Source organism: Nannobrachium achirus, assembly GCF_963921795.1.
Source record: "Nannobrachium achirus genome assembly, chromosome: 13".
Lineage (NCBI taxonomy): Eukaryota > Metazoa > Chordata > Actinopteri > Myctophiformes > Myctophidae > Nannobrachium > Nannobrachium achirus.
In genome coordinates this window covers 37,183,636-37,208,708 of record NC_137833.1, presented here as the reverse complement: position 1 = coordinate 37,208,708, position 25,073 = coordinate 37,183,636, and the positions used below count along the sequence as shown (strand labels likewise).

At 41.5% G+C, this 25,073-nt stretch overlaps 2 protein-coding genes across 2 annotated transcripts in view; one reads left to right on the top strand and one right to left on the bottom strand.

Moving 5' to 3' along the window:
- Positions 1-12,605: 12,605 nt before the first annotated feature.
- Positions 12,606-25,073, bottom strand: part of ryr2b (ryanodine receptor 2b (cardiac)) — a gene marked incomplete at both ends in the record, with an annotated part of 144,061 nt that continues 131,593 nt past the window's right edge. The window contains 5 exons of the mRNA XM_080740696.1: positions 12,606-12,701; positions 15,633-15,684; positions 16,425-16,525; positions 18,677-18,741; positions 19,583-19,739. Coding sequence (XP_080596822.1) covers positions 12,606-12,701; positions 15,633-15,684; positions 16,425-16,525; positions 18,677-18,741; positions 19,583-19,739 — 471 coding nt within the window. The remainder of the gene's footprint in view (positions 12,702-15,632; positions 15,685-16,424; positions 16,526-18,676; positions 18,742-19,582; positions 19,740-25,073) is intronic.
- Positions 20,471-22,534, top strand: LOC308296695 (xenotropic and polytropic retrovirus receptor 1 homolog; the record flags this gene model as incomplete). The annotated part of the gene is made up of 1 exon (XM_080740023.1): positions 20,471-22,534. One exon carries the CDS (start codon positions 20,471-20,473, stop codon positions 22,532-22,534), a length of 2,064 nt encoding a protein of 687 aa, XP_080596149.1.

Here is a 25,073-nt window from a genome sequence, read left to right as displayed (position 1 = left end):
GTACATTAACACAATATAACAGATGCATAGGAATATCAATCTAGAAAAACAATAACATAGGTAGACCTAATCAGTAAAAAACTTCTAAAACCTAAAAATGCTATCTAGCTTCATGTATGGTCATTGAAGGAAGGGGGAGTGTTACAGTAGTGCTATGGGTTTAGGTGGAGTCTGTTCACTTTGGTAGTGAAATAGTGGGGTGAAAGTCTGGAGCGCCTGCACATATGAAGCCCTACATGTATCTTGCCTTATTAGACATATTCTACAAAAAAAAATAGGGATGCACCAATTACCGGCCACAAATTGGTATCGGCCGATGTTTGCCGCTATTGGTCAATATCGGTATCGGCAAATACTGACACTAACAGATGACAGTAACCAATATTTTATATTTATGCTTGTTGATAAGCATACATTTTGTGCTGGCTATGTTGGTGTGTTGGTTGTTTGCAGCCTACCAATAGAGTAGATTCTGAACAGTTATTTCTTATAATGTTGATTTATTTGTTTCCCTGGCCCAAAAACGAAATAAACAAATTACAGTATCAGCCTCGGCTAACTTGTTTTTTTAAACATCGGTATCGGCCAAAAATTTCAATATCGGCGCATAGCTATAAAAACATAGTTCAACTTGCCGATCTGTTGTGAGCTTGTAGATCGGCTATTTGAACAGTAAAACGTTTAGGGATAAGGGGTAGGGCAGCACGTAAGATAGCGCCCTTAGTCTACTCCATGTAACTGCCAACCGGATATCCAGCATCACCCAAAAACAGTTTACTATTCTGGGCCAGTCTCGCTGTCATCAACGGCTTGCTGTGTCACAGGTTACAGAGACCCGAAGAGAGGGCTGATATACAGCAGCTAGTGTGTCACTGCCTCCATACAACAGTGCTACATACAGATGCTGGGGTGGGCCACATTGGGGTAGCCAAGAGTCTTTGCCAATTTCCGACCTAGTTCTATCAGCCAAACTGCCGGCAAAATGTGGAGCTACTATACGTCCACAAGTGCGATCACTGCACAGCACAAACACAGCCTTGCCCGCCAGTCACACACCTCTACACCACAGAGTGACTACTGATAGAGAGGTTTAACCAACTCCTGACTACCCACTACCCAGCTCGCCATCTTCTCGGATGAAGGACAGCAAGATTGGGACCTCCCCTTGCCGCCTTGTCATGTGTGCATAGAGTACATATGGTAGCTGCAGTGCAGGAGTCTACGCATTGCAGCTCAGTGGTTCTTCTTTTCTGTACTGCCACACACACACACACACACACACACACACACACACACACACACACACACACACACACACACACACACACACACACACACACACACACACACACACACACACACACACACACACACACACACACACACACACACAGGTGGACCTTGAGTTTGGACCAGCACCTTAGCCAGAGCTAAAGGGAAAGACTGAACTACTTCATGCAGCAAAGAAAGAGGCTAAAAGACAAATTGATCTGAGAAGCGCTTGCAGATACTCATCATAGTCTGCCAGAAACAGCCTTACGGCCCTGTGTGAGAAGACTTATTTCTGGAGCACTGGTGTGGGTGTTTGACCCCTCCTTGAAGAAGGTTGATTGATTGATTGAATATTATTTTGTTGCCATTTTTAGAGGTACAGCAGTACAACAGGTTAAAAATGCCAAATGGATGAACACAAAAACGCTGTAGGCTTGTTTCAATTGTGGAAACACTCAAACAAACTGGACAGACAAACTGGACGGCTGAGTTGCAGTGCAAACTGGACTGTAACCTTTTCTGGTTCTTTATTTTTCTTTTATTGGATTTGTATTAGTTTTTATGCTTTTTTCTTAATACTTTTTATATGAAGCACTTTGAATTGTCTCTGTGAAATTTGGGATTTGAGATTGGCGAATGTTTGACCTGCAAATGTTCCTCAATTTGCCATTCTTTGAAGCCATCTTGAGGCGGCCATGGATAAAAGTAAAGAAAAGGCGCAAAATCTGGCAGATGTGCAGTATATCACTTTGGTTGTTTCCATTGTGGTCCATTAAACATTCAACACTCAAACAAACTGGACAGCTGAGTTGCAGTGCAAACTGGACTGTAACCTTTTCTGGATTTGTATTAGTTTTTATGCTTTTTTCTTAATACTTTTATTTTCTTTATATGAAGCACTGAATTGTCTCTGTGAATGACACACAATAAAGGGGTATCAATAAAGCCTTAAAGCCTCCTGCCATGCATAGAGCCTACTGTACAAAGATTGTTGAAGCATACAGCTTCACTGATCTTCTTCATTTCGGTCGGTCCAGTGCTATAGGGGCTCGGCTTCCACCAGCGACAACTTAAGCCCATTTTGTGTAGGTCCCTGGTGATGGCATCAATCCATCGAATGCAGGGGGCACCGCGGTGGCATTTCCAGACGGCGGCTTTTGGTTTTGAAGTGGAGGATAGTGTGAGTTCAGGGGGGAGTATTTTGGCATATTAAAATGTAACTGAGAACCACTGCTCTACAGGGTACAGCTGGCAGGGGGTGGTCATACATAGAACCGGCTGGCAACTTACTGGCTCCTCGCAAGCACAGAAGAGGCCCAGGTGGAGGCAGAGAGCCTCTCCACACCACACATCCCTCCCCATAAGGGACATCACCTCTGGGACTTTCTGATGGGGTCAGAAGGGTACAGTGCAACTGGTGTGAGCTCTGTAATATCCCGGGACATTAGATGGCCGAGTGACTTCCCAGCATGCCTCTGGGTTCTGCTTGTATTATTATTGTTCTGCTATTGTGTTATTGAATGCGTTGGGGGGATTTACAGTATGTGTTTATTGTGATAAATGTCATTATTGGGTTCACGTAATGTTGTAACCATTTATTTTTGCGTGTGTGTGTGTGTGTGTGTGTGTGTGTGTGTGTGTGTGTGTGTGTGTGTGAGAGTGTGTGTGTGTGTGTGTGTGTGTGTGTGTGTGTGTCTTTTCTTAGAGTTAGACTGTTACTGAGCTAACTTGTTTGTTTCAAAAAGGTCAAATCAGCCTTCATAATTTCGGGGGATAAACAATTACCTCATGAACAGATATTCAATTGGTGCAATTTGATTGGCCAGCTGAAAGACTTAAAATTCTTCTGGAGGATTTCCTTTGTGATTGCTCCCTCATTGTCCAAACAAAGCTACAGGATACTGGAAGTTTCCCTGACAGCGTCGTTCTAACAGATTTTCAAAGACCAAACAAGGATTGGGTCAAATTGGTTTAATACAATGATGATTATTATCACGTAATTATAGTGAGATGAATTGCCCAATGATAGTACAGTACAAGCGCCATGATCTTCAACTGTTGAAACTAAGCCATTAACACAAGTGTTTGCAAGTTCTTATTAAAGACAGCACCTGTCTCCATTAACTTTCAATCTGTCTTAGGTGCTCATTGTATGAACTATCATGTAGATACAAAACATATGCTCTTGTCATCGATAAAACATCAAACTGAGATGTTGTGTGATACCGGAATCCAAATTAGACGAGTGAGCCAATGAGATCTAATCTGACTTGTGAGATATTATCTGTTCTTTCTCTACTTTTCAGTCCCCACCTCTCCATCTTCCCCCAGTAAGCCCCTCATTGAGTAATTGGCTTTCTGGCAGAAGGGTGTCCAATCTAAATGGTAATGCAGCCTCCCTTGCTCACTGAGGGATATGCATGTTTGTGCGGGTGCATCTGTGATAGTACAAGAAAACTGTGGCCTTGAAGAAAGAAATGTATGGTCAGAATGAGAAGGTAATGGACTGTATGAACACCCTAGACAGAATTGCCTCAAAAAGTGATAGCATGGACCGAAACAAGATGTGATAAGTGACAGCAAATAAGTCTTCAGAGCAGCATGCAGCCAATAACATCAACTATATCTATATCTATTTCATTCTCTCATCAATGTCAGAACTAAGGAGAGTGCGCACTAGTTGTAGATTATAGGTGCCTTTCTTTATGTAATAATAATAATAATAATATTTAATAATAAAACAACATTATTTGTATAGCACCTTTCATGACATGAAATGCAGCTCAAAGTGCTTTACAGAGCAGAAAATTAAGCACAAGTGCTTAACAGAAAAAAATACACATGAATACAATAAAGCAGAAAAATAAAAATAAAAACATAAAACACTGAAGAACAATTTCAGAACAGTGTGGACGTCAATAGTATCAAAGGGATTTAAAAATTCAGCTAAAAGCAAGAGTAAAGAAATGGGTCTTGAGCTGTGCTTTAAAGCTATCCACAGAGGCTGCCTGTCTTAGGTGTAGTGGGAGTTAATTCCAAGCTGTCGGTCCGTAGAAGCAGAAAGCTGCTTCACCATATTCATTGTAGGCACATTGAGTAGGTCAGCACTAGAAGACCTGAGTGGGCGGTTTGGAACTATGCAGGCAGTCATAGAGGTACGAAGGTGCCAGACCATTTAGAGCTTTATAAACAAGTAAAATAAATTTAAAATCAATCCTAAAAACAACCGGGAGCCAGTGTAGCGACGCTAAGACTGGAGTAATGTTCTCTCATCTTAGTTTTAGTTAAAACATTTTGAACAAGTTGTAGACTGTCAGTTGTTTTCTTTGGCAGACCAGAGAGAAGTGCGTTGCAGTAATCAAGCCGAGAGAAAACAAAAGCGTGGATCATCGTTTTTGCATCATCCAACGCCAGATAAGCTCTAATTCGCGCAATATTTCTGACGATTCTAACGAACTGCCATAATTTAAGTGTCTACAAATTCAGTTACAGTAACGCAGAGGTCTTTGTTTGTTACAATTTATATATTTAGCAGATGCTCAGGGAGTCTGCTGAGGGGTCCGCTCAATATCCTGACGGGCCACTGTTCCGACTAGCGTTTAGTTACTCGTCACGGTTACTGAGGCCCGTCGGCACACTGATGCGGACCCTCTGCTGAGTGGGTTACAATGCAAACTGCACTGTGACCTTTCTGGTTCTTATTGTTTTATTGAATGAAAGGACATTGAATACAAAGAAACTTTCCTTGTCTTGGTATAGTGTATATAAAATAAACTTGCTGATTTCATCCTGGATGATTACCCCAATGATTTTGGTGATTTATAGCCACAATTTACAATTTAGGCATTTAGCAGACGCTCTTAATACAGAGCGATTTACTTTATAAGCAAGGTAATTTCCACCTGCACTCATATCTCAAACTGAATTGCCATGACATTTGCAGAGCTAGTTCATGGATGAACGCCAACCATTTAAGTGACCCCATGACCTTTCCTCTACTGCCACCCAATTCTACCAAATGTTCCTTTCTTTCCATTTTTAGCCCCACAAGTGTATTTTCTGTTGGTCAGTTCAAACTGACCGATCGTTTGGTGTAGGAAGTAGCACAGCCTGTAGGGACTTTTAGGCAATTCAGTCTCTTGTTTAAACCAGCCCAAAGGCTGCCAACTACTCATGCTTTCTCTGAATTTCATGCAAGCGCTAATAAAATCTCCAGTCAGCACCAAGACTCCCAAGTATTATGAGCCTCAACTGCTGTCGTGGATGTGTCGTTTCTGATAAGGGTGAGTCAGCAATATTCTAATGTGCAAGTTGACAGCCTTATCTAGCCGGCAAAAAAAAGGCTTGTCTAGTATCCTTAAGTTCCTGGTTCAATCCTCGCTCCCTCCTGGCATGAAATCAAAGTTTGTCCTTGAGCATGGATAACCGTATAATGCAGGGGTAAAGTATCAGCCCACCACCATGGAGTCCAGGGGTTTGAATCCAACCCATTTTATCCGGTTTAGCAGAGCATCTGACACTGTTTTCAGACGCTGAAAGAAATATTAAAACAATGTGCACAAACTTGTCAGCAGATACCTCAAGGTATTTTGTGGTCTTGATGTTGCCTAATAAATAGTCATAATCTCAACTAATGACACTGGTGTCTAAGAACCATAATATTCGATAATTGTCGGTAAAGAGTCAGATGAGAAAATGGCTAAATCAGCCTAAGGGCATCAAGGCCACTTTGGGCTCAGGGTATATCATTTTGTAAGGGGCATAAATTAAGGCCTTCATGGCCTCCATGGGGTGGGGGGGGTTAGTGTCCTTGAGCAAGAAACCGAACACTTAACTGCTCTCAGCAAGTTGGCTGGTGCCTTCTGACTCGCATGACTGTGAATTTATGGGGGAATGTAACACATACAGTAAATAGTACAATGTCAAGCGTGTTGGAAAAAGTTGCTGCGTAAATGCAGACCATTACCACTTGGTGCATTGTGAATGCATTGTGAATGCACGTCCTTCCTAACATTCCTTGTGTGGTCTGGAAGCATTGGATTGCATAATATAAATCCTGATCCTTACACAAAGAGCTTATCCCTGTTCTCTTCAAGGGAGCATACTGTATAGCCTATGTATGCTGTATAGACATGACAATGGCCAATTTGCTATTGCTAAACTTATCCTCTATAGAGGATGGTGTTTGAATTCATGTGTTATCAGAATTAAAATGCTAGTCATGTATTAAAAAAAGATATATTCCCAGTAGAAAATAGCATCGAAACCTAAATGTAAAATAATAGAGCTATATCCAGTTGGGCAATCAAATGGTTAACTGTAGGGGTTAATCAAACTAATTGATGTTATTGATCTTTTTTTTTTTTTTTGTATTTTTCCAAAATACCAAAAATAGCGTCGCACGACACTGCATAATAAAGTATAACATACAGTAGAGCTAAAATGGTTAATCATGCAGGCAAATTGATTGAATCGATTATTACAAAAATGTATAAATCTAAAAAACAATCTTCTCGATTGTTCAAAAAAAGTCAAATCAATAGATTAATCACTAAGTAAATAATCAATAGTTGCAGGTCTAGTCCACTGCACCTCAACAGCCAATGGGTGGAGTGGTCATGAGGTGATCTATGCTCTCAGAAGACCATTGTCTCCATATAGACAGCAGTGTGTAGAAGGCCTGCAGAGCATGGTCTGCACTGCAGTACTTCATTAATTGCCAATGGATAGCGTGAGAAGAACATTACATTCCTGGAAGGAAAGCTACAATTCAGTACAGTACATATTTGTTTTGTTTGCCCAGACAGGCAAGTGAAATACAGGAGGGAGTGCTAATTAGAGACATTTCTGGAGTGCATGGCCAAACAACAGTAGAACACTATAAAGCATGAACTGGAAAAGGATGATTGTACAAAGGCACAACATTGTAAATGCATGCTTACACACACGCAGGGAGAGAGAGGAAGATTGAGAACAACTCACTGTGCCTCTTTTCACGCTAAATTAGTTTCTGTAGCTATACACTCCACATTTAAATAACTTTGAACACACCAATTCATCTGCAAGAAGTCAACAACTTCAAGCTAGGGCTAGCGACAACACCAAGTGGTAAGATGAAGTTAAGTCAAAGTATGACCTCTACAACATTGGAATTTAGCTACCTCCTACAAATTGCTTACTTTTATAATGGATTCTGCATTATGTGCCAAGCGGGTATAGTTAAAAGACCTACAACGGTTTCCCCAACAGAAATCAGACTGCGTAGATAATGGGGATAGGAGACAACGCTCATCTTTTATTCAGGAGACCTAAGGCTCAAGATACGAGCGAACATACATCTTCCTACTCACTCATACTCCCACTTTGTTAAAGCTTGTCATCCTTTATTGATTTACAACTCCAGTTACATTTTCATATGATATATTAAGTGGTGAAGCAATATCTCCCAGACAATAAAGTATTGGATACAATGTTCAGAGTGTTCCAAACCGCACATCCCAACTTCCATAATCACTTTACCCCGGCCTCCATTCACATCCAGCTGTCAATACAGTATTGTATGACCATCTGAAGCCATCTGCCCATGCATAATTCCTTCATTTTTTATTCCTGATAGTTGGCACATATATTATGGGACAGTCTTTTTTTATAATGCAAAGCCAAGGGCCATGGCTGATGGATCGATATTTTATTGATTACCCATTTGAAGCAAGCGAGTCATTATGGCAAGCACTATTAGTCAAACTTGCCTGTGCCACATTGGTCTATCTATATGATTCCTGTGTCACTGACATGCACACTGGATGTCTCTATCGAGTTGAGCATAAAGCAATCAAATGATGGATCCCCTGTCCTACCTCCGCTTTCACATTTCTCTTTTTAATATGGGGAAAAATGACTGATTTCATAAATGCTCATCTGCAAACAGGCTACAGATCATTCTCTTTTTATACACAGTAACATCCTCAGTGTTGAAGTGGACACTTTGAATTATAATAACACTGAGGATTTCACTGTATAATTGGTCTGAACAACCTGTTCCATTCCTTTCTTGGTGTGTTTTACTCATTAGGGCATTAGGCAATGGAGTCAGATTGCAGCCGACCAAGCTCTAAGGCTGTCTTACGGTATGTCCACACTCAATTATGTGCAGCAATGAGGCAGACCTGTCCTGCCAGGCCCCTGTCCCATAGACACAACGGCAGCCGACTGCATTCTGACGGTGTTCCTCTCAATGACCACCTTATGACTGATAGTTCAACTGGCAACATTCATTTTTTCAAATGCCACAACGTTCAGTTGCTTTTTATTGTCCTGCTTTTGACAGTGACCTAATGAATGAAGCACTGAAGCGCAAGTCCAATCAGGTGTGGATTCAATGTTGGTGACAGTAAGTACCAGTCATATTCTTAACCTACCTCTTCTCTAAGAGCCTATGATGTCTCTTATCTCTCTGAAATCACAGATACTTAAAGCTGCCTACCTGATGCCTCCTTGGTCTGTAATTAAAAATTAAAACCCGTTTTATCTCACTCTGTTTCCACCCCTCCATCACCAGCAGGGGCTGGCTACTACCTGAAAGATGCATTAATCCAATTTATCAATCAATCAATCTATCATTTATACTGTATGTGACAGGGTTAACGCCAAATCATGTTCAATCAAATTTCTTTCTCATACAACTTGTCTTGAAGTTCAGCTTTGTGTCATATAGTATGGTATTACTGTGCATGGTGTTACAGTACAGGGTTCCAGCAGTGTGAACCCTGCCACTGAGTTATGGCCTCCAGAGCCCAAAGCAAACCCAGACCGTCATATTACTCTGGTATCTGCAAGGGTCATCCTGTCCTCACATGAACATTCCTCAGCCATGGAACGGAAAGACCATATTATACATATGGTCTTTTCATTTTGTCAAGGATAATTTTTCCACCAAGCGGATGTGGCTTCCATCCACTACACTGACTACAGCAACAACCTGTGTATTTTATTTGGGTTGGTTTGCAGGGAGACAGACATGTGTCCCGGGTTCAGTACAGAACATGTTTTTCTTGGTAATGCAATAGGCCGAAGGCTGCACCAGAGTCTATGTGGGTCTACTGATGAATCTGTGGTCTGACAAAACCATGCAGACGAGCTAGCCTCGTAACGGAAGTAGGTCGTTTACTAGGCTACAGACGAGCTGGGCTGCCTGTGTGGTGTTGGGGTGATGTAGCCTTCCCTGGCCACTGGATTGCATGTCGAACGTCGCCGCCATATTGGTTGGGGCAAATTGCCATAACTCCACTGTAAAATATATGCCTGATTCATATACCATATACTGTAAGTGCCTGAAAACCGTTTTGAGCAGTGCTCCTGGAAGGATAGCTAAGCTCCAACATCTGGCTTTGTCCGTTCGTCCAAGGTTTGTTGTATGCCCAGGGTCACGGGACGCTTTATAATTAACTCATACATAGCACCGCTCATTTCACACTGGGTGTGCTTTTTTTAATAACCATTAAGTATTTTAGTATGAAAACCTACATTTGAATGAAAGTAACCGAATTACATGTGTGGCATTTGTAACAAACCAAACTGCTTGAAAATGTCACGAGACACAGCTTGTCCCAACCAATATGACGGCAGCATTGACGCATCGCTTCAATTAACAACAGTGCATATTACAAATATATATTGTATATAAATATAGGCCCATAATACATTTTTATACAGGTTTAAGCCTAAACAACCACTCTGTCTGTCTGTCATTCCAAGCCTTTTTAGCTGCAATACCAAGAAGCCCTATCTTGGCAAAGAGGCGCTATTGAGGGAGTTTGTCTGTCTAGAATCTGGATCAAATAAAGGCGGGACTGTGTACAGGCCTATTCAGACACGAAAGGGACACTGGGAAGACTAAAAAAACAGAAAAGGTTGAAAATGTAAAATTCATGGTGTAGCGGTAGCCCCTGTAAATGTGAGACTGTACACTCAGAATTAACAGATTTTACTGTGTACACATTGAGTTCCAAAAGCAGTAGGTCTTTGATGAGGATTGTTTTGTTTTGCTGTTTAATTTTAGTTCCGTTTATTCATTTTTGAGATTATATACTGTACACTCCAGACCACACTAGCATGGAATGAAGTACAAAAAGTGTAAAAATAGCCAAGAAAAATAAATAAGAATTTTATATTCCTCCCTCTCTGTTTATTTAAACTTTTTCTTAAAATGTTGTAGCATAGTTATCATCATCATAACACAACCACACATTAAAATTAAAATGGGTCCATTTGGATCCTTCTTTACTGCAATGGTTTCAAGTAGGGGTGTAACGATATAGTAACTGAATCGAAAAATCTATTTTAATTTGCAATGATCTTCTATATTGTTTGCAAAAGCAAAATATCGTCCGGTTTAGGCTTTGTATCGTATCGTATTAAAATGCGGTAATCGTATCGAATCGTTTTACAATGCAAAGAATTGATTGTATGGAAACTTGGGTGGGTTTGTCCATATGTGTTGAAATATAATGACCATGTATTTGCTACAGTAATCACAGCATTTACTTCCAAAATAATAGATTTTTACACGTTTTACACAGATTTCATTTCTTGCTAAATAGTTACTATATCGATTTTAAATCATTGAATTGAATCGTATTGTATCGCCATGAATTAACCAATATTGTTCATGTATCGTATTGTGTATCGTGATGCGTATCGTATCACTGTTAAACTGTAGTGTTACACCCCTAGTTTCAAGGCCAAGGTGCTAAAAGATATATACTGCTTTTGGGTGAAACTAGTTGGTACTGGTACAATATAGTGCTTTCTCATATTCCAACAAAATGTGTGATAAAATCAAAGTGAAATTAAGTGGTGATGAAATCCACATGCTTCTGGGTGAAACTATTGGTACAATAAGAAATCTGGTTAAGACCATTTCAAAGAAAATAGTCAGTGGAATTCTTCTTCTTCTTCTCAACATTATGAATGGCACCACTACATCTGGCAGATTCAATCTGAAGTGTTTTGGTTTGAACAAAGCGCATAATCCACAACCCCTTTGTTTTGTCAGTAAAATGCCCCCCCGAGAGTTCCTCATGTCACGCCTTGCGCTGTTCCAACAACAAACCATAACAAAAAAGCAACATGAATATACGCCGCTCGCGGCTCTCTGCCAAAACCAAAGCCTGACTAATGCTCAAGCCTGCATAATGAGAAGAATATCTGTAGGCGGCACTTCAGGTGCTTGTCTTCCCATTTGCTTGGCTCGACTGTACTACACACACACACACTTACGGCACACGCAGAGTTTTAAAAGTTTAATGGAACTCGCCACGCTCCTGTAATCAATGAGACATGGCTAGAGACTCCCCAAAGAGTGTCTGGGCTGCCTGAGGCAGCGGCACATCACATCATTAAGCACAGTCAGTGATCCATTTCCACGGCAAATATTTGGACCCGGGCTCTGGGAGAGGATATGCTGCCAGCACTCTTCAGAGTGGAGACAAGCTGATAATGGAAAGAGGCGAGGAGGGGAAGATAGGGATGAGAGGATGCTGTAGGCAGGAAGAAGTGAAGGGTGCCTGGAGCGCCCAGAGCAAGAGGTGAGAGCCTGGCGGAAAAGACAGCTTGCAAGGTTAAAGCCTATAATTTGTTCTTTGTCGTGAGGCTGCGTCACACTCACATCGCTGATTTTCTACAGGTTCAGTTCTTTTCACCAAGTGATGTGGTTGTATAATGAAGTATAAAATAGGACCCAAGACACGTGTTTTGACTGAATGAGGGACTAGGCAGGGAACAAGTCTCTGGTGAAGAGCGTATATCTCAAAACATCAGGCACTTTGAGGGTGCAATAAATTAAAAATGTCTAAACTGGAGCCCAACAGTGTGCAAGCAGTTTTTCTTTTACATTCTGGCAAACCCACTGCTATACTAATAACAAAGAAAAGTTAAATAATTTTCTATATGACTTTTTATTTCACTGAGTAAAATAAAAGTGGAAATGTTAAATGGTGAAAAGAGGTGTAGCTTACACACAAAGGAACACAGAACAAATAGTCCATTAATTGCTTCATCCAAAACTATGTAATGGTTCAAGTTAGCTACCATCCAAATACAAAACAGGTTTTTCCTTCTACCTACATGTTCCTAATCAAAATAATTGAATACATAAAAATGTATGGATTAAAAAATATACCTCCAAACAGATACATACAGTAGATGCGTGAATGTGTAGTGTATAGTGTAGTGTAGTAGACAACACACAGCATCCAAGGTGATTTGGCGAGTCCAAGGGCATCGATCAAGGTGGCGCCATCCGTGCGATCTCAGATCTCCCTCTGATTTCCCCCTCATCCCAGCTGATCCTCATACTGCTTACGGAAACAGTCTCCCACAGGGAAAAACTCCCAGCAACGCTCCTGGTACATTTTCCAAACGTAGGATTCCTGGCAAGGTCAAGGCAATCACAATATATTTAGGAGTCATTGACTATTTGAAAGCTCATTGGTTTCAACAGAATAGCAATCTACCCAGTGTCTACATTGAATATCAGAATGAAATAATAAATCCAACATCAATTTATTTGTTTGTCTTAAGGGGAATATGTATGTATCTGGCTGTGACAGCTTCTATTATTATACATTAATTCTAATAAACATATCCAGCGCTGGTTGAGCTCTAGAGATGAGATATCTATTCAATGTTGGAGCCTGCCAGTTAAGGGTAAATTGTCCGCTATTTATCAATGCTGTGATATCAGAATGAAGATGCATTATGTGCCACAAAAACTGAAATTATCGAAATGCTTTATTTCAAAATTGGGCAAGGCAGGATTTAGACTACTGTATAGCCCGATTTTGAAATAAACTCAGCATTTAGATAATTTTGGTTTATTTAGAGGCACATAATGTAGCTTAATTCTGAGCCTATTCCTCCACATTTTGATGCGCTCCCTTCTTAGGGATTCAAGAGAAACGATAGAGATATCATAAACATGCTATAATAATGTTTATATTCATAGGATCCCCACTACAGTATGTTGCAGGTGAAGTGAAGAATTTAGATTAGATTTATGCTTATTATTACTTCTCTATCATCTACTACTTACAGTATGTACTAGCCAAGCAGCCATAGCTGAGTGGGTAGAGAAGCCGGCTGGAAAACGTAAGGTCACATGAGAGTGTTTTTTGCAGGTCTTTCAGTCCGAGTGTATAAAAAAAGCAACTGGGTTAAGGCAGCGGAAGCTTGTGATTGGCTGGGCGGAGGTGCCGAAAGTCGGGGGGACGGAGATACACCTAAACCTAATCTTAACCCTAACCTCAGTAAAACTAACGCTGGTGGAGAGGCTTTACTGCCAAAGAACACTATAATGTACGAGAGGTAACTTCACATTTTATTAGCGCTATACAGGGCCTGAACAGGTAAATTAAATTAAAATCGCCAAGCACCTTTGAATGACCTTTAAACTGCATTGTTAGTTTTCTTTTTTCAGCACCTTCTTGTGGTGTCAATTAAGTATTTTATCATTCAGAAGCCTCACCCATTTTACATAGTTACTGTATGTTCTGAAAGCATTCCACAAAGTTCAATGATATTTGGTACATTTGCTGCACTTTGAATAAAAATAGACCACCAATTTGATCTTATAATACCAGTGATGGGCAGTAGCGAGCTATAAGTAGCGACGCTACATAGCTTAACTACATTTCTCAGTAGCGTCATGGTAGCGCCGCTCCTTTTGAACCAAATAGCTTTTTCTGTAGCGTAGCTATTTTTAGACCCAGGTAGTGACGTAGCGTCCAACAAACGCTACATGTTACTATCCCGGCGAAGATTGACTGCTAAATAAAGTTTGTGAGGAAAAGAATTCCCAACAGATCCCCAAACATGTTGTTCTGCGGAGCGCTGCTTTCACTTCTTTCAATGAACCTCCTCTGTGTGTTAGAGAAGCGACTAAAGCGAGACACTTCATACCGCAACGATATGGTGAAGTGTTCAGAGAACGTCTGAGAACAGCTGACATACAAGCTCACATCGCATTGCAAATGCTAACTCTGTGAGCTTGTAGATCTTGCGGGGTGTAGCATAAATCAGGCTTGAGGCGCTGCAGCCAGAGATGGACAGTACTCGACCCGAGTACTTGAGTAAGAGTACAGAGTACTCCTGGTCACATTTACTCCAGTCCACAGTAAGAGTAGCTCAGTCAAAATGTTACAAATAAGAGTAAAAAAGTACTTGCTTTTAAATGTACTTAACTCTTTGAGCGCCAGCGCCCTCTAGGGGCCAAAGAATGCCAGCGCATCTCTCATAGGCGAGCGCTTTAGCTTCCAGGACTTCAGCTTCCAGGACCTGACGTGCTCACGTTAATGCACGGCATGGAAATGTCCCGGATGAAGATGCTAACAGAATGGCTATTCCCATTTTGTCATCTAAAAGATCATTTTTGGGCGATTTCGCCGTAAATAAACCTCGCGCCGCTTTCCTAAAACACAAAAAAGAGATATAAGCCTTTAAAGATGCGGTCTTTCATTGGATTAGGCGGAGATTGGCGATTGCGTTCGCAAATTACGGCCGGCCGGGACGTTGTTAGCTTTCGGCTAGTAGCTACAAAAATCAAGCCAGGCTTCAGAAGGCCTCTTATCATTTTATTCATTTAATTAAATAAAGCCGAACTACTTCGGGATCGGCACACTCGTGTACTCATCGGAAGCGGCGCCGAACATCGGGTGAACATTGGGGAGCTCAAAAATGTATTTTAAACCATTTTTAATGGAATATATCGTCGGACAGAGTAGAACGGCTAGCTGGCTAGCGGCTAGCGAGCCAGGACCACCCACGACTCTACAAGCAGCTCGGGGTAAGTGAATTAATAAAAAAAAGATTGTATTGGATTGAAATAAAGCCGAACTAGTTCGGGATCGGCACCAGATGAGTTAAGTATTCAAGAGTACATACCGGTACATGCTTTTAAAAATAGGCTACTTCAACTACTTCAAATAAAAGTAAAAGTACTCAAGTACATTTAGGCTTGTTTCCATTTTTTTTGCCTGCCTATTTGTTTGGTGGAAAGTTGTACTTGATCATGAAGTTAAAAAAAAGAGAAAACTTTGATGTAGTAAGCTACTTTTGCCGTGTAGCTTGCTTTGCTACATTTCTCTGTGGATTCATATAACTCCTAGAGCGTGTAGGATTTTACTGTGTGGTGGCTTAACAGCAGGAATGAAAGTTATTTTCTGCCCTTTCTACTGAAATGGCATTAAGACAGGTTAGTATCATCTGATTTGTCAAGATGTAGGAACCATGAAAAAAAAACACAACCCTGTTTGTGTTGGGTGCTTTTTCATGTATGAATCACACAAAAAAAACAACAGCCATACCTGTCCGGTGTGTTCCGTTTCATCTTTGTTTATGAGGTACATCACAAAAAACCTGTCAGACGGCACAAGAGAGAGCACATGAGAGACTACAAATTCACATAAGTAATGTGTTTTGGTGCAGAACTGTAGGGGATGAAAGACATGTTGAAAAATTAATAATGTTAAAAAAGAACAAGCTGTATTATCTGGTAACAGCTGCACTGCAGTCTTTGTAGTGGTTCATAGACATTTTATAAAGCAACTTTATCTGCTTTAACTCTAAACAAATGGACTGACAACAATGTTCAATGTCACTGACTTCTATTTCATGCAACTATTTCCTTTCTGCAGTTCATGACCAGTGCATAACCAATACATTATATTTAAAATGAACTTAAACTATATTGTATAAGGAAACAGGACAGCTGTTGTTAAAACAAAACATTTAAAGGTAAAATTTAATATTTTGGGACCACCAGGAATTGAATAACTGCTCTCAAATACAAACAGAGTTATATTTTATCCAACTGAAGAGCTACTGTATCATAGTAATTATAGTAACAATAGTTAAGCAGCCCTGTAAAATGACAGTACATGACAACCAGCATCATGGTGAAAACGGGCATTCATATCTTTATGCTTCATTATGATTCACCATGATGACATAATGCTAGTGTAATTATATTCAGCCTGTTATGACAGGAATACTGTAGCAATAAATGATGGTTCATCAGTTTAGGATTTGCATTAATATACTGTATCGAGGCAACGTCATAGTGACAGTTGAAAATTCATGAGAAGGATATTACTCACAGATAATTGGCCAGGTTATGCTCCTGCAGAGTGTGGGTCTCAAACCCATGGGGCACCGTGTCAAAGTAGTCATTGCCTATTCCACAAATAAAACACTTTGTCTGCAAAGAAGAAAAAGGCCAAGTTACATTAACCACATTGTCCTTGACCCCGGTGTCAACATTTTTTCAATATTTGTTTAAAATTATTTAGCAAAAATAGCAGATATTGTAGATTGGTTATCTTTTTATTCTGTTGTACAACGAACATATATAGGTCTTAAGTGGTTTATGTTTCACATACACAGTTTCACAAACACTGTATCTACGTTAAGAAAGTCAAATCTAAAAAATAAAATGTCATTCTTCTTATTCTTCTCCTTTCATGCAAACACAGCTCCCTTTCACACTTGAAGTACTTGAAATAAATGTGTATTGTGTCATTCTTGTCCATATTTATTCATTCATTAACATTCATTGACACCATGAATGTGTGAATGTGTTGTTTTGAAAAATATTTTGACACCTGCACCGGTCTACAGCTGGAATTCTCACAAGCCCCGGTAGCTTGTCTTCATCTCGTCTACTTGGTGTGAAGTACACCGTTTTCTGTCGTCGCCTGATGATATGATTAAATATAATTTAAAAGTCTACACCAGGGGTCTTCAACGTTTTCAGGCCGGGGACCCCCAAACTGATGGGGAGATGGAGCAGGGACCCCCTACCACCTCGTAGGGTGGGGGGGTCGGGGCTACGACATATTTTTTATTTTAAACATGTACAAGTTACAGCGAGCAGACCACTACCATTTCTAAACATACTACTTATTAACTGAGAGCCAATGTCAATAATATCAACAATCTGTCAATTGCATATAGTAATCATGTATTCAAGCTATTCAAAATGGATAGAATCATGATTTATTTTTTAACATAAATGTGAAAAATGGCACACAAAAAAAAAAGAAAAAAGAAATTGAAATCTTTTTTTTTTTTTTTTTTTTTAAAGCAATAATTTCGCGGACCCCCTGCAGTACTTCCGCGGACGCCTTAGGGGTCGCGGACCCCCTGTTGAAGACCCCTGGTATCAAATGTAATATTTTTGCTATCAACACATTGGTCCTTGGCGCGTACCCACCACAGTTTTATACCATATTCTGGCTTTAATTTAATACCAAATTAGGAAGAATTTACACTGTTGGAGATAAAACATTCCTGCTGAGGACACATGCAAATTTGAGTAATTGTGAATTTCCAAATAAGATGATAAACATCACAGCAATTGTTGTTGCACAACATCTAGCTGCTACTTATAAAGCTGTAATTACACTCCCATAATGATGTTACTTTCTGGAAGGGCCTGCATGAATGTTTTGTGGCAACCCATGGGTGGTGGAGGAGAGATTCTCAATAAACCTGGACAGGATAGTACTGTATACTCCCTGTACCACCTCTCCCTATCTGGGCTTTACTGACATCTGAGGCCGAGCTTCCTCTGGTTTGCCACAGTGTACGTGAGAAGAGAGAGAGAGAGAGAGAGAGAGAGAGAGAGAGAGAGAGAGAGAGAGAGAGAGCTTACCTAGTAAACTAAGGACACATTAGCCCTCTAAACGTGCTATAATTATAAAACTACAGTACTTACAACTGTCTGTTAAAAGTGTAAAAAGTGTTCATTTCACTCAGAGTGTACAAATGTAACCAAATGGGTCCATTTGGTTACATTTACAGCAACTCTGACTTGCAAGTGGACTATGCAGCTACACTCCTGCTTCTCAGTCAATGTATCTGTGACACTAGTTCCTATGACACTCTCACAATCCACTTAATCTGGCATCGATTCAAAATCTCTTTAATTAGACCATGACCTTAAACTAAAGTATAGTAATCAATTTGAAATCTCTTTTAATTAGACTATGACCTTAAGCTACAGCACCACGGAAGTACTGACCTCAAGGTAAATCATTGCAAAATCAGTAATGCTTCAATACCTCTGAGACCCAGCAAGGACCAGTGTTGGCTATGTTATAACAAGGAATTATGTGAAGGAATTCACACTTAATAAAGCAAATCTAACGACAACACAAAAAAAAGAAGATAGCGTGAAATGCACGTTTGCGTGTGGGTGTTTGTACATTACATGCATGTGAATTATGTCCGTCCATGCTAGACTGCACTTTGTTTAAAAGCCATATTTTAAAGCGTGATTTATGCTTAGCTGCGAACTGCAACGCTAAGCATAAATTAAGAATTAGACAGAGAAAGTGGCCTCCCTCACCTCCATGTCTTCTTTCACCTGCTCCTGCTGGTCACGAAGCTCCCCAAAGGCATCAATTATCAAACCTGTGAGGTATACGGTAGGTAGTACATGAGTGCGTGTGTGTGTGTGTGTGTGTGTGTGTGTGTGTGTGTGTGTGTGTGTGTGTGTGTGTGTGTGTGTGTGTGTGTGTGTGTGTGACTGTGTGTGTGCGTGCGTAAGTGCGTGCGGGTGCGTGTGGTGGGTGCATGCACGTGCCTGGGAACGTGTTTGTGTTGGATTGACAGCTACTGGCTGGAGTTAGCTTCTCCAGGGGATAAACAGATAAGTTACTTGACTTTTCTTTTCTTCTCTTCACCCAATTTCACATGAAAAATTCATCAACCTCATTCTGAACAGCAAGAGGAACATAAAAGACAGAGTGTGTGAGTGTGGATGTGTATGAAATTAGACGTTTGCCTGTGTGTGTGTGTGTGTGTGTGTGTGTGTGTGTGTGTGTGTGTGTGTGTGTGTGCACGTGCGTGCGTGCGTGCGTGCGTGCGTGCGTGAGTGCGTGCGTGCGTGCGTGCGTGCGTGCGTGCGTGCGTGCGTGCGTGGGTGCGTGGGTGGGTGGGCGGGTGGGTGTGTGGTAGTGGGTGTGTGTGCATGCATGTCTGTGAGTAAAAGACAAAAGATGTAATTTATGTGTGTGCCTGTGAGTCAAAGACTTGTGTGACACCTGAGTCTGAGCTCGTTAATCCTGGTTGAGCTGCACTTGTGCGACAGAACCAGCATGTGTCTCTGTGTCTCTGTGTGTGTGTGTGTGTGTGTGTGTGTGTGTGTGTGTGCGCGTGCGTGTGTGCGTGCGTGCGTGCGTGTGTGCGTGCGTGTGTGTGTGTGCGTGCGTGTGTGCGTGCGTGCATGTGTGTGTGGGGGTGCGTGCCTCACCCTGGATGATGGCCAAGAGGATGACAATGACAAAGAAGAAGAAGGTAATGTCAAAGATGATGCGCACCACTTCAAACTCATCGCCGGCGGGGTCCTCGATCTCGTCACCAATGCCTCCACCCGCACGCACGCCCACATACATGTGGAACATGTAGCACTGTAACCCACAACATAGGAGGGAATCAGTTTAATTCAATTCTGTATTTAGGTGCATTTCAGTCACAAGTACTGCGTTCGGCTGGGTATGTATGTCGGTGTCTGCCCGTGTTTAAACCCGTAGCGTAGCCCAATCAGGGACCAGCATTTCTCGCAATGTCATCATTAACAGCCAATGAGGGACCAGCATTCCTGGTGATGCCAGTGGTGATGTCAGTGGCATCGCCAGTGGTGATGCCAGTGGTGAGGGTACCTCATGGAGCGCTCTGCTACAGTAGGCGCAAGTTGGCACCTCGACAGAGTGCAGTTAGAGGTACAGCATATAAATCTAGAAGAAAAAATAAATCAAATCATGTGGATCTCAGAATCCTCACGGGCATCCAGTCGCCTCTTACGTGTTTATGACGTAGAAAAAATATATAAAATACAAGCAGAAAACAGTTTCAGTATCAGCTTCACTATCAGTGTTGCTGAAGTAAGCCTACTGACATTTTGCTGACAACCTTTATGCTTCACAACGTGTTCTCAGATTTCGGTATGCAGCATTGGCCTCTCTCCTACTTTCTTTTTCTTTTTCTCTGTCTGATGCCATACACAACAGAAACCGTTGCCTAACTAACAGGGATCTCCATATATGTGCAGGTGACGTCAGACATGTGGCATCCAAGACAACTTTATATAGTTGATATCTGAAAGTAAAAGAAAGATGATGCGTTCGTTCTATGTAAGACCATGAAGTTTGCAGAGCACCTCTCTGCACACATCACACCAGAATGGAGGAAACAGTACATCCTGTATGAGGCATTGAAGCAAATGGTGTATTCTGCTCAGGATCTGGCCCCATCAATCGAAGTTACAGATCAGGATACAGTTAAGAGGTACTATGCTAAGTCTGAGGAAAGGTTCTTCCAGATATGCGAAAAGGAGCTGGCAAAGATCAACACTTTCTATTCTGAAAAACTGGCAGAGGCCCAGCGTCGTTTTTCCGCATTGCAGAATGAACTGCACTCCTCGTTGGAGGCTCAGAGAGAGAGCTCCACCCATGGGTGGGACCTGAGGAAGATAAAGACAGTGTTTGCGCTGTCCCAACAGGAAAGGTGTAAACACAGAAATATTAAGGACCTTCAACTTGCCTTCTCAGAGTTCTATCTCAGCTTGATACTACTGCAGAACTATCAGAACCTGAATTTCACAGGGTTTCGTAAGATCCTGAAGAAACGTGATAAGATATTGCAGACCTCTAGAGGGGCAGACTGGAGGGTGGCCCAAGTTGAAGCTGCACCCTTTTATACCTGCAAGAAGATCACACAACTTATCTCTGAGACTGAAGTGTTGGTAATAACAGAACTGGAGGGAGGGGACAGACAGAAGGCCATGAATAGACTGAGGGTGCCCCCCCTTGCACAGCCTGCTCCAGCATGGACCACCTTCAGAGCAGGGCTCTACTGTGGGGTGTTCTTTGTCCTACTGGTCATGGTGGGTATCAAAGGATCTGCTGTGATTCATAGTGATGATGTTTGGCCTCTGGTGAGGATCTATAGAGGAGGCTTCTTGTTAATAGAGTTCCTCTTCCTGCTAGGCATCAACACCTACGGGTGGAGACAGGCAGGTGTTAATCATGTACTCATATTTGAGCTCAACCCCAGGGATAACCTATCCCATCAACATCTGTTTGAGATTGCCAGTCTGTTGGGCGTGTTGTGGTGCGTCAGCCTGTTGTCCTGTCTATTCAGTGACAGCATCCTCGTACCTATGCAGGCCAACCCTTTAACTCTGTACATCTTCTTCTTCCTGTTCCTCATCAACCCCTTCAAGACCTGCTACTACAAGTCACGTTTCTGGCTCCTCAAACTGCTGTTCCGTGTGGTGACGGCACCGTTCCATGTCGTGACCTTTGCAGACTTCTGGCTGGCTGACCAGCTGAACTCTCTGGTTGTGGTCCTGATGGATCTGGAGTACATGATCTGCTTCTACGGCTTTGAGCTGGAGTGGCACAAACCTGATGGACTTATTAGCCGGGAAGATACATTTGGTTGCCATCTCTACCCGTTTGGTGTACGCACAGTGATCCAGTGTCTTCCTGCGTGGTTCCGCTTCGTCCAGTGTCTGCGTCGTTACAGTGACACCAAACGAGCGTTCCCTCACCTCGTTAACGCTGGGAAATACTCCACAACCTTCTTGGTTGTCACCTTCTCAACCCTTTACAGTAAGCACAAAGCTGAGAAGCATCCAGACGCCCAGATCTTCTTCGTATTGTTAATCGTCTGCTCAGTTGTCAGTTCCTGTTACACTCTCATCTGGGACCTGAAGATGGACTGGGGCCTGTTTGACCGAAATGCTGGAGAGCATACCTTTCTCAGAGAGGAGATTGTTTACCCACATAAGGTGTATTACTACAGTGCCATAGTGGAGAACATCTTGTTGCGGTTCTCCTGGGCTATGACTTTGACTCTAACCACAGTGTTTGGTTACAATGGTCTGTCAGACATTCTGGTTACTGTGCTGGCCCCAATGGAGGTCTTCAGGCGTTTTGTGTGGAATTTCTTTCGTCTGGAGAATGAACATCTGAATAACTGTGGTGAGTTCAGGGCTGTGAGGGATATCAGCGTAGCTCCACTTAACGCAGACAACCTGACGCTGTTGGAGCAGATGATGGACCAAGAAGATGGCATCAAGAACCGTCACGGCAAGAAGAGCAAAAAGGGATGGAAAAATATTGGCTACAGCATGAACCTACTAACATCAAGGTCTCATGACACCAAAATTTCGATCGATTACACTGATGATGACTCCTGACAACAGGCCACTCACCACGCCTGGAGCCAGAATCTTTTTAAGAGGAAATTGGTTCTATACATGCAGTCCCAGGTTTACAGAAGGTGGCATACTGTACCCGTTTCTGTTCCAGGCCATTTTCACACATCATGTTATTATCTTGGCAGCAGATTTTAACCTTGCTGTTTTGAGATCAATAAATTGACTGTCACCATCTTTGGAAGTGGGATGCTAGCGGAGGAGAGAACTCACAACAACGCTATCAGTTAGAGTAGGTTTACAAATTACAGATGCTGTGTCACAGAATGTAGTTTTGCATTTTTTCAGTGTCGTTCCAGACTGCCAGACTAGAGCAGTAGGTCTCCGGATGGTCCTTTTGAAAATGTCCCCCTGACGCTGATGTCTCTCTAACATGGATATTATCTAATAGACAATCTTTGGTTTCCGACAAATCTTTGGTAGATTTGATTTTAGAGTAATCCAACACTGAGTTGTGTGTCATTTAATGTGTTACTTTGTGTTTACAAGGAACAATTGAAGAATCCAGTGAGTTGACAAATCTTTCACCAGCAAGGAGAGATTCAACTGAACGTCTGCATCTATTTATTATCATTTTGTCTTCCTGTGCTTATTAATATGCATCAAACTTGATTTATGCTTTAAATTATCCACAATCCATCAAATGTATTCCTCTATTATAATTTCTTTATTCCATTCTGGTTATATTTCATGAATAAAATCTCAGGTCAACATTTGTGTGTGATTTATGGCAGGCTACAAGGCTTATAAGACTTGCTTTATGTGTAAATGTATGTGTGAGCCATATTGATTGTGAAATTGGTCTGTGCACCAGCAACAAGAAATATGCAGTGTCAACTCGACAATACTTGAAAGTTTACTCAAATGTACCAGATGTATTAATTATATTCCATTCATTAATTTGAACAGTACTAACTCATGCATTTTTCACAATTAAACTAATAATCATCCTACATTTTTGAGCGGTGGTAAACCGCTCCATAGAGTGGCTGAGCGTGTGTCTGTAGCCACTTTTCCTCAGCGTTTTGCCATAGCAATGTGTTGTGCCATAGCAATATGTGTGTGTGTAGCCATATTACATCATATTACATCACCAATTACATCCTAGACCTATCTGTAGCCACTTTTCCTCAGCGTTTTGCCATAGCAATATGTGTGTGTGTGTGTGTAGCCATATTACATCACCAATTACATCCTAGACCTATCTGTAGCCACTTTTCCTCAGCGTTTTGCCATAGCAATGTGTTTTCCTCAGCGTTTTGCCATAGCAATATGTGTGTGTGTGTGTGTAGCCATATTACATCACCAATTACATCCTAGACTTATATCCTAGTCTTTTTCCTCAGCGTTTTGCCATAGCAATGTTTTTTCCTTAGCGTTTTGCCATAGCAATGTGTGTGCCTGCATTACATCACCAATTATCAATTGAAGACGTTATGCAAGCACGACCACCGCTCACTTCATATTGGGTGTGATTTTTAATATGTGCATACCTAATTGTTATATTTTATCGTATTCTGTTTATTCGCAGGTTTTTACAAGAAACATTTGTGTTATTTTTGAAGCGGTGGAAACCGCTTCCAATGAATGGCTTTGTGTGTATCACGCCCATATATGGTCATTTCAGTCCAGAATGAACAGGTTTTTTCAAAAACAGAATGTCCGTTACCTCCAATGAATGGCTTTCTGTGTATCACGCCCATATATGGTCATTTCAGTCCAGAATGAACAGGTTTTTTCAAAAACAGAATGTCCGTTACCTTATGTCCATATATGGTCACTCCAGGCCAGAATGAACAGGTTTTTCCTGTCCCGTACGTGTAAAATATCAGTCCAGAATGAATAGGCTTTTTCAAATATGCAATAGGTCTCACTTATTGCATAGGTCTCACCTATTGCATTGGATTGGTGAAGCTTCACATGACAATTCAACCCTATAGGTTTACCCTATGGTTTATACTAAACTAGACCAGGTCAACCTGGTTGTGCCAGACCTCCTGTCTGTCATCATCATTTATGACATCATGCCTTTTGTAGGCATGTCATCATCATGTCATCATCATATATACCCTTTATATAGAAAAGGGACAGACCGACATTTGCTTATGTAGGCCTACCCATTTCATGGGTCTGGAAATAATTATTAACTTTGCTATAGTCAGCATGGAGAGGAACATGTACAATTTGATCGTCTCATCAAATGACTTGGTTTCATGTGCTATTGGAGGTTTTATCTGTCCACCGCTTCACTTCGAACCGAGGTTCGTCTTGTTAAGTCATGGATGGGCAAACTTTTCAGGAACACCCAATTGCCAGACAGTGAAAACCACTATGCTTTTATGTCTTATTTTAGGCAGTAAATAATAACTAGAAGCTCGGCCGTTTTGACCATCTGTTTTCCTGTGTCCATGTATGCCCATATATGGAGATATCTGTCAGACTGCGTCCATGTTATACCCATATATGGAGATCTCTGTAACAGTCGGCCGAGCGTCTAGTCGAGGACCGGCCTACTCGGGAA